This window comes from Myiozetetes cayanensis, unplaced genomic scaffold, assembly GCF_022539395.1.
Source record: "Myiozetetes cayanensis isolate MyiCay16 unplaced genomic scaffold, myiCay2020 scf6-25, whole genome shotgun sequence".
Classification (NCBI taxonomy): Eukaryota; Metazoa; Chordata; class Aves; order Passeriformes; family Tyrannidae; genus Myiozetetes; species Myiozetetes cayanensis.
In genome coordinates, this window is record NW_026087853.1 from 42,788,718 (window position 1) to 42,805,648 (window position 16,931).

The 16,931-nt window shown below is 40.1% G+C and overlaps 1 protein-coding gene across 4 annotated transcripts in view; it reads right to left on the bottom strand.

Annotated features, from left to right (window-relative positions):
- Positions 1–1,128: 1,128 nt before the first annotated feature.
- Positions 1,129–16,931, bottom strand: part of LDLRAD3 (low density lipoprotein receptor class A domain containing 3) — a 104,730-nt gene continuing 88,927 nt past the window's right edge. For 3 of the 4 annotated variants that reach the window (XM_050334947.1, XM_050334950.1, XM_050334949.1), the window contains exons 5-6: positions 4,627–4,972; positions 1,129–3,104 (exon numbers count right to left, since the gene is read on the bottom strand). In XM_050334947.1, the coding sequence (XP_050190904.1) occupies positions 2,843–3,104; positions 4,627–4,972 (608 nt within the window). In that variant the 3' untranslated portion in view covers positions 1,129–2,842. The remainder of the gene's footprint in view (positions 3,105–4,626; positions 4,973–16,931) is intronic. The other variant, XM_050334948.1, reaches the window with a different exon arrangement.

Sequence of the window (16,931 nt, forward strand, 5' to 3'; positions counted from 1 at the left end):
AGATAAATACTCCCTTAGCTAGAAGGGGAAATGTCACACCATTTAGAATGTTTTTTCTTTTTTTTTTTCTCTGTAAAGTCCAAATGGACTATCTTAATGCAAAAGTTATATGAATATATACAACCTGAAAGAGTATTTTTATATATATAAATATGTACATATATAACAGTGACTGACACAGAAGGCAGAAGAAGCAGGCTATATTCATTCTTTTCCCACTTCTTAGCAATGCAAGGCAATGCTTTTCAGATGCCATAGGCACAAAATATTTGGTTTGAACACACTCCGGTGTCTTAGAATACACATGGTGAAATGTAATTCCCCATGGAAGGCTTGTTTGAGGGATACTGGACACAACGATATAGTTTCACTAATACAGCCTTAGGCAACTTTAAAATAAAAAAGATATCTAATTCCAATGAAACTACTGCAAACTCTTCAATGGTATGTTTTCAAGTTCAATATAAAGTTTTTAAAACTGCAATAGAAGAACATCCAAGGTTAATTCTGATACAGCATTCTGATATCGCTCTTACAAAGGCCAAACAGAACTTTAATGAAAGGCAAGAGGGACAGCAGGGCCCAGTGATCACAGGAGACATCCCTGCACCTGCCTGTACTATTAACTCATTCGTGTATCTGAGTTTGGTGTACCTGTAAAATAAAGGATCACTGTCTGCTGTGTGACAATGACAACAGTCTGCCTACAGTGTCGGATGGAGTCATTAATAAGCCAAATCCTGCTTGGTGAAGAACAGCATAATTAAATACTTGAGTTCTCAGCAAGGATGAAATCTGACCCAATCTTGTACACTGCTTTACAAGGACCTAGGAGCAACAACTTCAACAACACTTCATGACAGGCTGCCATTAATCTGCTTCCAAAGTCAACCAAGCCCATCAGCATTAGAACTCTCCAATACTTTCCCCCACATCATCTCAGTCCTGGTACCTGTGCTTGTAAATTTATCTGGCCCCTGCCTCTTACATATCATGGCAGTAGACCTCAGAACTGGAAATGAAAAAAAGAAACAAAAAACACAAAAAACAAACAACAAACCCACCCCAAAACCAAAACCAAACAAACAAAAAACCAACCAACCAAAAAACCAACCAACCACCAAAAAAAACACCAAAAAAATTAAGGCGTATGTGTGGGAACTGAGACCGAACTTGAGTTGCTCCCCTACCTACACTCCAGCTCAAAAATTCCTGGGTCCTGAACATGTAACTTTTGGGCAAAAGAAGTTACCTTAGAAAGATGGGGAGGAAGAAAGCAAGAGGTGGGGGCAGTCTGCTTCCTTCATTTCCTTGAAACAGCAAAGTCTGCTTAATGGCACAGTTCTTTTGCATAAAAGGAGTGGGAAATGTGGGATAGACAAACACAAATAGTTTTTCAAGGCAAATTTCCCCCTGGACAAGAGGAAGACACTGCACTGTTTTCTGGATAGGGAGCACAAGCACAGCACTGCAGTGGCATTTAAACTCATGGCTTCTTCCCTCTTGCCACTCTGAATACCTTTACCTCTGAGGTGCTTTCACATGGGTGATTTCAATAAGGTGCACTGAAATACACTCGACAGAAGACCATTCCAAGAGTTAGGACAAAACAGACATAAACAGTCCTGGTTTTCTGCAGAAGTTGAAATTTCAACCAAATGAACATGAATAATGCAAACTCCATAAAAAGTCCATAAAAAACAAGATCACCAAAAATGAAACTTTGTCAGTTTAGAGTTCTTGTGGAGCAGTAGAACTAAACCTGTGTGTTGCACTACATACATACCCACATGTAGTATTACACATGTATTTCCATGCATGTACATACATGTTATAGAGAGGGACAACAATTCCAACATCCTTTGCCACATGACCTACTTCCGGGTATTTTACAGATACAACAAACTAGCCATTGAACTTTAAGCTTTCTGGGCTGGGTGTTTGCCTCAGACTGGTTTTGGCATTGAAGATTTAGCTTTAACAATTTGGGTGTTTTCTTTGTTTTGTTGTTTAGTTATGTTTTGTTGTTTTTGTTTTTTTTTAAGAGGGAACAAATGGAGTAATGTTGTTTTTCCACAAAGGAAAAGAAGTCTTGAGCTGTGTTTTTGAGAAGCTTCAGTGCCTCTATACTCAGCCCTGAAGTCTGACAGATAAACCAACCTTTGTGGTGTTGCTGAGACAACCCATGCAAATCTGGCCTAGATACTAGCATCTGTAAAAAAACCTTGTTTGCTCAGTTAGAGTTGTTGCATCCTTACAAGCTTGAAACTCCTTCATGGTGAGAATGTTCCAGGCCATGAAGAGAGGGGTCAAGTAAGACATCATTTGCAATTCGAGCACTGCCAGGGGGCTGGCATTGGGCGTCAGACCTCCAAGCAGAGTGACTGCCTCTCGTGCTTCATTGACCACCAGCTGGCACCAGGCAGTAAGAAGAAACAGCTCACATGTTGACAAGATGGGAGGCAGTCTGAAAACCAGAGTCCTTCTGGCACAGTTCTTGTGTTTAACTTCTGTATATATTATACACACACATATATACATTCATATACAGTAAGCAGTCCAATAAATACACCACATCAGTTCTTCTGACACAGCACTGATGTTTCTCTTACTTGTCTGAACCAGAACTTGCCCACAGAAATATCACGAAGAGTTGATGTGACTCCAGGTTTAGTCCTCTGTACTTGATGAGCCCAAAATGCTGGATTCAAACAATAACTTAGTGTGAATTCAAATCAAGTCATCATTCAGGCACATGTCCCCCTGAAACCCATTAGCCACTGCAGACTAACTCATACAGACACAGTAAATGCCTTCCTGCCCATCCCAAAAGCTGGAGCAGTTACACTTCTCTTTCAGCAACGCGGTTGACCAGAGAATCGCTCTGATCTACTGTCCTCCCAAGAAGAGTTCTGTGGCCATCCGTGCTGCCATGGATGTCTCTTGTCCAACTGTCGGATGTGCCCAGAGGACTTTCTGCCATGGGGGTGTCCGTGCTGGCCAAGCTCCCTGTCCGAGATCGGTAAGGAGGAAGATCGGGTTGATTGGGGGGTTCAGATTCAGAACAATAAGGCGGTGGAGGAAGGTCAAACCAAGGTGGTCTGCTGTAAGATACACAACAGAGTAAGAAGTTACTGAAAACAGTGGTACAGAAGACAGCACACAGTATTCCAGTTATGAAGAAACCAAACAGTATTTCTTAGTTTTTCAATTATGACACATATGAAGAGATCTCACATCTGCCTGTAGGTAATTCCAAAATATCCACACCCACCCTGGGAACCCAGGTTTCTGGTCAAGGTGCAGCATAACTAATTATATCCTGCTTAACAATCCACACTCTGAGTTAGGACTTCCAACAAAGCTGGCTCAAAGACAGCTGCAAGAGGTAAAAAATTTTTCTGTATAATATTTATGCCAGAGAAAGCACTTTGAAAGAAATATCGTAAGTGGTGGATTTACACCTACAGATAATGATGTGAACACTAGACTGAAGCTCCCAGGAAACCTCCATTAAGTGACAGAGATTAATGGCTTACAGTCTACGAATAAATAACAAACTGAATTTTCCACATTGACAAATCACTTTTGCTGTCACGAGACCACATACAGAGCAACTGCTAAGTAGGCACAGACAAGATGAGTACTGCATTCAGGTAAACTGTTCTGTGGTTCTGATAGCAAACAAGTAAAGGGACTGAAGGGTTGAGCAGATTGATAACAGGTCTGGGAGCAATTAGCTCTGAAATTGCTGATGGTTTGTATCAGCTCAGGTGAGAAATGATTACAAGCTGGACAGCTGTTCATTTAGTTGTCCTTACTAATGAAAAGAAATCATTATTATGAAAGTCAACATTAAGACAAGGGATCTGCAGCCAAAGGCAGCAGAGAACAGGAATGTAAATTTATTATTCTTAGGTCCCACAGTTCATACTTAAAAAATAACAACAGGGTGATAGTGAACAATCTGGATCATTATAGTTTGTATCATAAAACCAGTGTCATAACTACAAAAACATCACAAACATCATAAGCCAAACCACACCCACCCACCAAACTTCAAAGCACTTTCAGCTATTTAAAATAAGAACAGTGCTTTACATTTCAGAGTCCTGTTCTTTTCTTCTATTGGTAAAGTAGTGCAGAGCAGAAGAATGAAACAGTTTCTCTGTAGATGAATCGAAGCACTCTCTCACTTTTATATACTTACCATATATGAACAGGACATTTTTTTTTTAATGCTACAACCTAAAACATAGTTGTTTTTTTAGCTAATTCAGTTTTCATGTTTTGACTCCATACTAGCCCAGGATATCAATACTAGACAAGTGATACCTTTTTTTGCACTCTCCTACTATCCTCAAAATCTCTGACATGTGCTAAGAGAACATGACTTAAGTTTGCCTCAAATCCCTTCAATATCAGTAACAGTAAAAGGACCTGAGGACCATGAATTTTTCAGATACAGGAAGAGCTCAAATTTACCAAAATTTGACCCTATGCATGCGACAGAAGTGCAACACCAGAATTCTGTCAAAAGCAGCGATAAGAACAAGCAGGGAGCAGCAGCACAGCTTAACAGAGCTGTAACCACTAGTGTGAAACAGAGTCACCTCCTGTACATACCTTTGGTCGAGCACAGCCTCCGAGTAGGATGGCGGGGAGTCCAGGTCCACGGGCCTGTGGTAGGCCTGGTTGGACATGTACTGTATCCCGTTGTTGACGTTGTAGGTGACGCTGCAGTGGTGCGGGTGATCCAGCACCACCAGCCGGGACAGCAGCACAGGGTGCTGCAGGCGATGCACCGGCAGAGTCATGAGGTTGTTGCGCTTCCGCTGGTGGTGCAGGACCAAGGCAAGAAAGGCCACCACGAGCACGAAAATGACAGAGCTCCCAATGATGGCGTAGGTAATACTCGGGTAGTAAAGCAGCTGGTTTTCTGAGGTCACGTAGTCTTGGCCGCTGCCTGCCTCTGCAAGACAAAAGCAAAAGGAAGCCTCAGACTTCTTCCAACGTAAAACTGCGTTTGACATGTGCTGTCTTTTCTGTTAACACACTGTGCAACAAAAGCAGTTTTTTCTTTTTTGTCTGGATTGTGAAAAATTGGATTATTAAAAGCACATGCATGCCAATGGGAGATTGGCTGGCTGTTCCTCAGTCCATCCTCACCCACAGTAAGTGCCAGCACATAAACTATTAGGCAGAGACAAACAGAGAAAGGCGAAAATGCACACCATAGCAGGAAGTATGTGCACAATCATGGGAGCATCTCCCCATCCCTACCTATCAGTTACAACTTGTGTTTCCAGAGGTGAGAAACCCAGTTCAAGCCATAACCACAGTATGCAGCTGAAAAACCACACTAGAATCAAGACGTAAAAGGCCTGACATCTAGTCGGTTTTTCTTTTTTGTTTTTTTTACTTTACGTTCCCCTGACACCATTTCAGCCCCATGTTCACAAGGTCATGTGGCCTTCAAAATGATTTTCTTTTTTTGGGCAAGAATTTCCGTTTCTGTGCATGCCATAATTCCTTACAGACTCAAACAGGCTATTCTGACATTCCTCTACCTCAAGAAAAACAAGAGGATGAGCAAAAACCAAACCAACCAAATCCAACCCAAAAGCCACATAATTACAAGAGCATGATCCATCCAAATTCTTTATTTCCTACTGTAGAAGGCTGGGGCAGTAAATCTTGATTGTCCCTTCTTTTCCCTGTGAACCAAAACTGCTTTTTGGTCATTCAGAATTGCAACAGAGTCACTAATACATTTCTCTAGCAATAGAATAATGAAATAAATATTGACTGTATCCAGCATAATAGAAGAGCTTTCTTCAAGCACCCATTGTTCAGAGGTATCTCTCTCAATACTTGATTTTGGTAGTTCACTTCCATGATTAAACAAACCTCAATTTCTAGCATCACTAAAAGTAACTTCTGTATTTGTTAATAAGATAATACAACATAAAAATGGCAAGTCCTTTAAACATCCCCAGTTTAAAGCATAGACATTTTAGTAAGAAAGGATAAGATGGGAAAAAAAGGCCGTACCAGGACTAAGAGAACATGATTTCTTCACTTTGAGAGTGGTGAGACACTGGGACAGGCTGCCCAGAGAAGCTGTGGATGCCTCGTCCCTGGAAGGGTTCAAAGCCAGGCTGGATGGGGCTTTGAGCAACCTAGTCTAGTGGAAGGTGTCCCTGCCCATGACAGAGGGTGGGAACAGGATGATCTTTAAGGTCCATTCCAATCCAAACCATTCTATGATCCTATGATTATTGGTCCTGTTACCAACTAAGAAAACTAGCACTCAAATAGATGTGTTTTACTGACAGTACCACTATAAGCACAGACCAAAGCTCTGCAGGACAGCTGCAAGCCACAGACTTTGACTGACACTTAGTGTAACACCTCAGGGAGGATCCTTACTAAATTTATTTCCCCACGCAACTGTGCTGGAGAGAAAGCAGAAATCACTGTTACCAGTCATCAGTAGGTCTCTGGCTCACTCAGTAAAGTGAACAAAGTCTGCATGAAGAATGTAAATCAAAGCAGAAGGGAGGAAGGGAATTGACATGCATTAGTAATTTTAATTACAGCTCATCACATATTACTGTGGCTCTTTTAATACACTCCTTAAATTCAGCAGCTGAGAAATGAATTCAGGTCACATATCACAGACAAGGGCCAGCACAGGGAGTATAACGACAAGCAGGTAATTTTTATGCAAATATCAACAAGTTTATTTGCAGGGGCTGATCCATGGATGAATACCACCACCTGTTGCCTTCAGTGCAAGGAAGGTATATATATATTATGACATCCCAGTAAAACACAAGACTTTCATTCACCTTGGCTCACTGGTTACAGTGCACTTGCATAAGATTAAAATCAGTATGGCCTTTGCAGACCTGATGAGATCTAATTAGTTACCACGGGATCATCCTGCAGCACAGTCCCTTCTCTTTATAATCTCCATCTTACTAAAAGGGAAGAAAAATGAGAGAAGTATGTACACTTCTTTTCTAAACTTTTAAGGATATTTACCTGTTTAGGATAGCATCTCCTAGGTCCTACATGAAAAACAATTCCATAAATCCAAACAGATTAACCAGATTGCTGAAGAAGAAGTACTTTGTCAAAAGTCAGATGGGATCTGACGACCAGCTTTAGGACAGTGTGAAACAAAACATCTCTTTTATCTGGTTTTACAACCCTTTTCATACAACCACACACATATTGTGCAGAGATCTGGAATAAATTTGCAGTTAACATGCTGTTTTGGAGATTGGGATTACTGTGGCTAATGAAACATCATTTATTTACCAGTAACTATTCCCGTTTAGGTTTTTAGATCTGTTTCTTGTATTCCCATTTAGTTCACTGTCCCTCTCAAAACAAGAAAAACCTAAGGGCATGCCTGCAGATCTGTGTGGAAATCGCTGAACCAGAAGCAGAGCCATGAAGGTGCTGTTTTGAATAGTGCTGTCTGGTGCACTATTTGAACTGACCAACAGCAATGATGTGTTTGGGATTGGAATTAGTATCTCTACCAGTTCAGCCAATTCTATCCCATGTGACTTTAACTGAGGAGTACTGAGATTCTTCCTGTGAAGAATCTAGTTTATCTGCTAAGTGGTCCTTCTTGTGCCCCAGGCAGTGTTGCATATTTGCACAGAGAAACTCTCCCCATTCAAAGAATCCAGCTCCCTAAACATGGATAGTCTTTATAACTTCACAGGAATAGACCACACCTAAGATGGAGTTCTACCTAGACAGATTCAGCTATCATTGAAACAAAGTCTTCTTCCACCACAATAACAAACTTAAGATAGGTGGGATTTCTGGGCCAAGAAGACAAAATCTTATGCTCCCTTAGCAAACAGTGCTAATAAGTAAAATTCAGTGGCCTTTCGCTTCTGCTCTGGTATAGTTAATATCACAAAAGACCAACTTGTATCTAACCTCCCTTTTCTAGAAAAGTCATTAAATCCAAACCTGCAAAAGACAAAAGTAACATTACCTGAGCCTATCAGCACTGCTTGGCTCGTAGCCCTGGAGAGGGCACTGTCCACTCAGGGGCAAAGAAATGAACTGCCATTAACAGTCTTCCAAAGTAATGCTCTGGCAAGAAAACTGCTCTGTGGCACAGCTAAAACAAAAGTAGCAGAACTAGAGGCAGTTTTGCATACAAGAGGCTTTTACATCACGTTTTTGCTTCATCTCTTACACTCAATCATGTTGAAATTAATAACTTCTTATAACTGCCAGATAACATTCTGGTTTTGTAGAGTCTAGTAAATACACAGAGGTGTGAAAGGGCATGAGGGGTATTGAGCTGAGACTGCCTGAGGAACCTTCATCCATTTTGTGCACACTGTAATAGGGAGAAAGTGAGGTACAGAAAACACCTGAAAACTCTCAGCTGGACATGCTTGACTACAGGAAACAAAAGCCATGACTCTTTAGCTCTGCTCTAGTAACTTTAAGCAAATGTTTACACATGACAGAAGTCACTGAACTGAATTTCTAGATAATTCAGTTATCCTCTCCCAGGAGAAGCAGGTATTATCCAGGCAGGTTTAAAAAGTTCCATCTGCTCTGCTACTAAGTGCAAATTCACAAAAAAGGTGAGTGGGCAAGCGAATTTAAATTCAAGGAGTATTTACTCTTTTGTGCTCCCTCCTCCCGCTCCCCTTTAAGAATCTGTTTTCTAATTGTACCACATATAAATAAACAGTTTACCAATGCCACTTATGCCTATTAAATCCTAGTATCCAGGAAATGCTGAATTCACAGATTAGAGATTTTTGGAGTGTAAAAAGCTTTGTGAATAATTTAAGAAAAGACTGATAAAGGAAACGTAACGGGCTGTGCTCAGAGGGCTATTTTATTGACTGTGAACAAATCTGCCGTCTCAAAGTTCAAAAAAAAACCTGAGAGTAACTGCATTAAGTCTGTCAGACACAGGGATGAGAAGCTATTATTTTATCTTTCACAATCCTCTGCTCAAGCCTGTCTTTTCACAGTTCATTGGAGAAAAAGCTTTTGAAATACATAATCTGAGCAGACATCTGTAGCCTTAATGAGCACGAGTCACGGTCCATCTCCAACAAAGATGCTACTGTAACAACACATTTAAATTCCAACTGGTTAAAGTGCAGAGCTGCAGCTTGGAAGGGTAAAGACAACAAAAATCAAATTCGGACAGGCAGAGCCTCTGCACATTATTTAATTTTTGTGCTTGGAGCTCCTAGGGCATCCTAGGTCTCCCAAAACTCTTAAATTTCTCATCATTGATGATTTTATGTCCCACTAAAACATGGATTACATAGATTTTGTGCACTGAACTCTCAGAATGCTCTTTATTCCAGTGATGTCCTGTCTACCCTAGTTATGCTTTTTCCCTATTGCCCTTCTCAATGTTACAAACAAGATCTCTCTCAGACAACACAGCACCTTGAGTTCATGAAGTTTCATGCTAGGTTACCACTGTTCCCCTCCTGAAGAAGCTTCTCGGTTCCCTTAGACACCAGAGACAAGGATTTGTTTTCAACTGCATTCCCAGTGTGTTTCTGCTCTGCTTTGGTTTTCTCTGTTTCATGCATGGAAGAGAGATTCACTAATAGAAGTGTTACACATCCTGAAGAGACCTTATCTATGGGAACTGACCAAAGGAATACAATATGAATTTTGTTTACCAGGTACTTGGTAAATGGATAAAACTTCTGGGAAAGCAGCAGGATGAAGTTCTTTCCAGGTATGTCTCTAATGGCACTGGCTTCACATCTAGACAACCTGTATCTGCACAGACGTCCTGTCTTGAAATCCCGTGTTTAACTCTGCTAATCACGAGTGCCCCTAACACCCACAGACCAGAACCACAGCAATCAGAACAGTCCTCGATCTAAGAAGTTGAAGCAAAGTGCGGATCTATTCCCAGTCCTTGAAGTCGCCCCTCAGGTCATTTTCTCCACATCTGCCTGGCTCTTTGCCCTGCTATTCCCACCTGAAGACTAGACAGTGATGTTCCTGGACTCCCAAGACATATTCCCAAGCTTTATTGTACTGACAAGGACTACATTTTCCTCAAAATTCTAAGTCTTTCAAATCATAATCAGAAGTCTATACACCAATGGGTGCTCTGTCTTGGCCTATTCTTTCAAATGACTGAAAACATAGTCATGACCTTGCCTACATAAACAGAGTAGGACATCTTGATACGGAGAACTTGTTACCTATACACATATATAATTTTTTTAAAAATCACAATTGGTATTAGTGTAACAACTTGAGCCCTAAGCAATGAAACAGGATTTCTCTGTATAATGCACTTCAGAGGCTCTGAGCAAGATGATGGCCATTGTTCCCAGGAATGCAAAGCTAAGCTAAGACTTGGCACTATATATAGTTATAAGTCTATGCAAGCAGCCAGCGAGATAAAACTCAGGACAATATTAGTCAGCAGAATTAGAAGCAGTGCTAGCATGTCTCATTCAGTGCATCAGAATGAGTGCATTACCCGTGCCTTCCTCCCCACACTTAAACCCCTCATCCTGACCATGCGCCACAAGAGCTGCACTTTCAAGTCTTTGCAGCTGCTCTGAAAGAGCAGCTGAGTCAGCCTGAAGATCAAGAGCCTCACCTCTCACACGCCATCCTTTTTCATCTTCTGCAGGGTAGGATAATTAGTCCATGCACTTCACACACACACACAAAGAAAAGGAAAGCAGCAAACTGAGCAAATAAGTAGAGAACTTAAGAAATACTTAGCAGTAGTCATGGCAACTAAAGTTCTGAAATTAACTTGGCAGCAATGTAAAAACCTGCAAAGCCAAAATCTGCCATAAAGCACAGAAACAAAAGGTCCAGGCTTGGCAGCTGGATGGAGCCCAAGGAGGAAATTAAAGTATTAGTCAAATGCAATTCAGGATCACTCCAGGATTGATCTGTGCAGCATTTCCTGGACATGTGATAGCCCAAAAGAACACTGGTGTACTTTAATTAATTCACAGCCAAAAACTAGGCCCAAGAGCAGAGGCAGAACATAAAAAGGAAGGACCTTCTCCTAATAAAGTCCTCTTCTCTAAATAGAGGGGTTTGGTTACTTCTATTTTTTCTCCTCTTTCTCCTTTTTAAGTGGAGGGTCACCATCAAGGAGCCTGCCATGAAGTTAGTTACTATACACTTCTCGTAACATTTTATGACAGGAAGATGCCACTCAGGAAGAGCATGATGCACTGAAAGCTCTAGGGGCCTCTACTACTACTGGCCTCTTTCCAGCCACTACATCAAACCTGCTCTGCAGAATGAAAATCTCAAGTTGCAGCCACTAAAAGGCTATGTGGTAGACCAAGCTTATAAAAGAAATCAAGAATGTGCTTCAAAGAAAGAAAAAGTGTTACCTTCACAGCATTAACATGCTCTTGGTACTCCAGCCGAGACATATGACAACTACACACCTCCCGCGCTCTAGCCCCAGTTCAAGCAAGGTGCCTAAGCTGGAGATAGCAGCCAATGATCTTGTACTATTGCCTGCTCCTTCCCCCTAAACTCCCCAGAGAAATTGCAGTCTCACCTTGTTCCAGTCACAAACAGTATAAACTCCATATAATGTCCAGGTTTTGGGTCTTTGGTAGCTGTGCAATCCATTGCATACCATTAATGACTAGTATAGGATAGTCTTGAAAGTTTAAACAAAATAATGCTTTAATGGAAAAGTAACCAGACTGTGAAATTCAATCAGCAAGACCCAAATATACTCAGTCTCCAATATTCAAATAGTAACAGCCATAAACTACAACATAAGAAGTTCGACCTCAGCATGAGGAAAAACTTTATGCTGAGGGTGGTAGAGCACTGGAACAGGCTGCCCAGGGAGGCTGTGCAGTCTCCCTCTCTGGAGACATTCAAAACCCACTGGAACACCTTTCTGTGCCACCTGCTCTAGGTGACCCTGCCTTGGCAGGGGGGGTTGAACTGGATGATCTCCAGAGGTCCCTTCCAACCCTAACAATTCTTTGATTCTGTAATATCAGCTTTATCTTCACTTCTTTAACTAATGGCATACCAAGTGTATTTTCTACACTGGTAAATTTGTCTGCAAGTGCACCGTCCTGTCTTCTGCAAAGGTTAATTGGAGCTCTGAGGTAGGTAAGAGCCTGGATGTTGTATCTGCTCCCTGCTAGCACAGAAGCATGCTCTACCTTCAAGTCAAAAGTATGAAGGAAGACAGGTTTTTCAAAGGCCATGAGTGGCTTTGCCTTTCCTATTCCAGTCTGAGCGTTTGGAATCCAAGTTTCCATGGCATATTCCACTAACATTCCTTAGAATCATTTGAATATCTAGGAGGCAGAGAAATCCAACAAATCAAAACAAAAAGTAAACTAATTAAAATGAAAATCAGTGGATGAAATGCTTGTGTTTTTATCATCTATCAACCCTGAAACTAAATTACACCCATTGCAAAACTGTTACCAGTTTATCTTGAGTGATCTATATGCCTGAAAAAATGCATGTTACTTCAATGGAAAAAGCTGAATGTGGGATGCTTGTACAGGACAGACAGTAGAATTGCATTTTTAAAGCATTATTCTGGAGGCTGGTAAGAATAGACACATACTCAGCTAGAATGTGCACATTAACTTTTTACTGGATGCTGATTAGTGCTATGGACAGCTTGTGCATAAGAACAATAATAAGGCTTGAGGAGATGCAGTGCAGGGTTTATGGAGCCTGCAGAATCAGGTATACTTGGCAAGAAATACTGTTTAAGTGTGATTGAGATATACTGTAGTGTAATTATAATTAGGTTATAAATTTAGTCTTATCATTCAAAAAGTGTATTTTAATGGCTCTGATTTTTTAAAAAGTGCTAGTACAAAGTCCCTTCCCTGTCATATATTACTATTATCAATCCTGCTTTTTTCTAGAATTGTGAAGAACAGATGCTGCCTGATACACAGTACACATAGCTTTACTTGTTCAAGATAGTGTCCTAACAATTCAGAAACCATGAGCAGGTTGTGATCTTGAATAAAAAAAGGATCAAAACAGCAGAGACAGACAAGACCTGCCAGGTCATGTAATCCCGTTCCTAGGGTCACATTTCACATCATCCATTCATATCTACTCAATGCCCCTTCAATGACTGCTTTTAGGAGAAGAAACAGAAGAAACCAGCAGCAAATCCACTCCAGCAAGAGCCTGCAGGCTCTAGGCTCTAGAACCCTCTGGCTCTAGGAAGCAAAAGGAGATGGGAGGCCACAAGAACTGAGTGGATTTGGGTAGACACTCACTCCAAACCAAGATGGAGCACAGTACTTGGTTGCACTAAAGCAAGCATCGGTGCAAAGTTACATCATGAGATGCTTTGTTTATTAAGGTTATCCTGACTTTGCATTACCATTGTTTGATGTATAAACTATTGTTTCCTTCCAGCTGCAAGCTCTATAAACTTGGAGTAAACAGTAAGAAAGTCTCGCCAAACAGTAGCCTCAGTAACTTCACTGTGTTCAGGTTATACCTTCAGGAAGGTCTTAACAGATGTTGTACTTGGTTCTAAATCAAACTCTAAATCTTTAATATTATATATATATATAAAGCATAAAATACAAAAGCAGAGAAGACAGCACTTGGTTGTGAACGTAGCTCTTGCATAGCCCTATTTGGCCTTCCTGATCACAAGACACAGACTGTCTAATGCCAGAGAAAGAGAGGGGGAAGGAAAAACAGAGAAGCAAATGAAGCCAAGAGAAGAAAAAGAAAAAAGCTGCATTTGAAAGCTAGTGTACAGAAGCAGGACAATAATAAGCATCTGGAAGGCATTAACACCAGGAAGAAGATAAACTTGTGCTTTTCATCCTCTGATACAAATCTCACTTGATCAGAAAATATGACACTGAAAATAGTAAGTGGGTGGGAAAGATTCAAAGGCTGTGGCTGCCAGTGGCTCATTAGAAAATGGAAATCTTTTCAGGGGAGTCCAAAAGATTCTGATCTGGATCTGATACTATTCAGTAACTACCTGAATGACAGAGAATGCTTATTCAGCTCGCCGTTAGGCAACACATGAACCCTGCTAGACAAGATCAAAACTAAGAATGATTTGAAAATAGCAGAGATGGTCAGGATCACAGGTATTCTGGTGTCAGCAGAAAACAGCATGTTAAATGGCAGTGAAAAATACAATCCCAATAGTACCCAGCTATAGCAAGGTGTCTGCTCAAGTATTTATCCAGCTTGGTACATTACACTTAGAAAAAAAAGCAAATATGAATCAGAGCTTGGTGGAGAACAACACGAATTATCAGATGTCCAGAAGACACCAACTACCAAGAAGGGTTTAAAGAAGGAGGGTTGTTTAGGTTGAAGAAAACATTGCAAGGAAGCTTTTAATATTTTTAAATACAGAAGTTTGAAATGAAAGAGAATCAAAACAAGACCTGCTCTAACAACATAAACACAAGGGCTTTCAAACACTGCAGGAAAGTGTCCCAGATGACTAACATGAGAGATCACAGTTTCATTTCATACGTCTAATTGATTAGAGCTCCCACCTTTGTCTGTGAATGGACAGTAGTAGCATCACATCCCTCCATGCCCTTAGATTTCCAGTTACCCTGATGGTTTTATCATAGGGACCCTTTATGTCCCCAGGAGAGTTTCCCAAAGTTTTTCCGAAGTATATAAAAAATCCTACAAATTTTAAGTATCTACAATCCAGGTTGAGTCTGAAGTTCTTACCCCCTAAAGGCAAAGCACCACAACAACTTGCTATCCTCATGTGTAGCTCTGGTGTCAGTTTTGCTAAGTGGCAAGGAGAATGAAGCACTGGAACAGATCCCCTTGAGCTAACAATGCTCTAGATATCTCTTTGGAAGTACCCAGAGACATCTAATAGTCCTAAATATATGTATTGGCCTGTAGTCAAAGAGAAATAACAACACTTTTCACCCTTACCAATCAAATAACTCAAAACACCACAAACCCCAAATTTGGCTTCATCAAGCCTGTCTTCAAGTAAACAGGAAAAAAACACCAAAACCACTCTCTAACAACAAGGATGGAGCTCCTCCTTTAAAGAATCTTATCTCACTCTTAGCATGATCCCATTCTACTGCCAAGCTCAGTAAGAGTCCATACTTCATTGACAAATCTATAAATTCTACAAGCATTAGAAGCTAACCATGCATTCATATAGGAAGAAGGAGTTCATCTCCTCTAATGTGTAGAGGACACTTGGATAGCTTTCCTCTGTGGATGGACTCCACATAACATTTCAGACATAAATCAAGATATTACAGTACCTGGGACTTTATCCAGAACCTTCATTCCTCTTTTTGAAATAGGCATTATAAAAATTTTGGTTTCACTTCAGCAAGTTTTCATATAAATAAATTAAGCAAAAAAAATCTTTAATTACAGAACGAAGAAAATTGCTGCACTTGATGAAAGGTTGTTTATTCAGCACTGACAAATGCAGCCTAATGAACGCGAGAGTGCCAGATTTTATTCTTGTTGAAGATGTAGTCTTGTTTTTTGTTTCCAGAGAGATTGTGGAAACATTTATTTTCCCTTTGACCCTGGCTGACTGACTGAACGAGTCATACTGAATTGTGCAATTCTTGACATGAAAAGCATGTGTACAATGGAAGAAAGAAAAATTTATTTTAAAACTTGTATTAAGAGGCAAGAAACATAATTATTAATCACTATGTCAAGATAATTATTGTATGCAAGGACAAATGAAGAGATTTTTGGTGGCACACTTATAGTTCTCATTCTGCATGAAAAGACTTGAGGCAAATAATAATGATTAGTACAGCTTTGCATAGTTTAAAAGGCACTGAATTAGCTAATGTGTCACATGAAAATGAACCTCTATTGACAGAAGCTTCATCTAATGCATAGCAGTAGTAAAGAAGGTTAATAGGAAACTGGCTTATCATAAGCAAAGGATATTAATCGTATCATTGCATGATTCTACAAAGCCCCAGTGAAACCATGTTTGAACACTGGCATTCTATTCTGGCCAGCTTATTTGAAGACAGAATTAGGTTGATGAGAGAACAGCATGAGAAACAAAGATGATGCATGGGGGAAACAGGGTTTAAATATCAACAGAAAAAAAAAGTATGATTTATTTAGTCTTGAGAAAAGATTATTAAGAGGAGATATGATTGAAGGATTTATAATAGCCATGGGTTATAAAAAATAAGCTCAGTGACTAATTTTTAGATTGCTGGGCAGATCAGAAACTAAAGGCTAAAGGCAATAAGGGTAAAAGGGAATAAATGCAGGATAAATTTACTGAAACACTTATCAGGAAGAAGAGAAAATAGGTAATGTGATGTTTCATGACTATATTTAAACAAAAGATGGGTGACCATATAGAGTATGTGCTGGAAAAAAGCTAGGGAGCATCGTTTGTAATAGCTGAGACATGTTTCCATTCACACACACAAGACCAACTGCAGCAATTTTAGAAATCATTCTTAAAGCAAAAAAGGTTAATAGTTTACCCAATCTGAAAGAAATTGAAGGAAGAAACAAAACCATATACTACCACTTCTTTATAGTACAAATGCAAATGACTAAACATACTAATTCTTTTATAGTGTTATTCCTTCAAGTATTTACAGACAAATCACATAAATGTTACAGTAGTTCAACAAGATAGGTAAATCTCTTCCTTACCTAAAAAAGCAAGGCTTACTTTAATGAATTACTTACTTTCATTACTTTAATAAAATGATTCACCTAAAGTTGCAGAGCTAAAAACTGTCATCCAGGTTCAGGAACTGGGAGTTCTTGGCTTCCATCAGCCAGACCCTTCATCAGCTCTCCAACCCGCCACCCCCCCCCCCCTACTTCTTTAATGAATTACTTACTTTTTTGTTACTCTCAAAGAGGAGTTAGTTTTACTG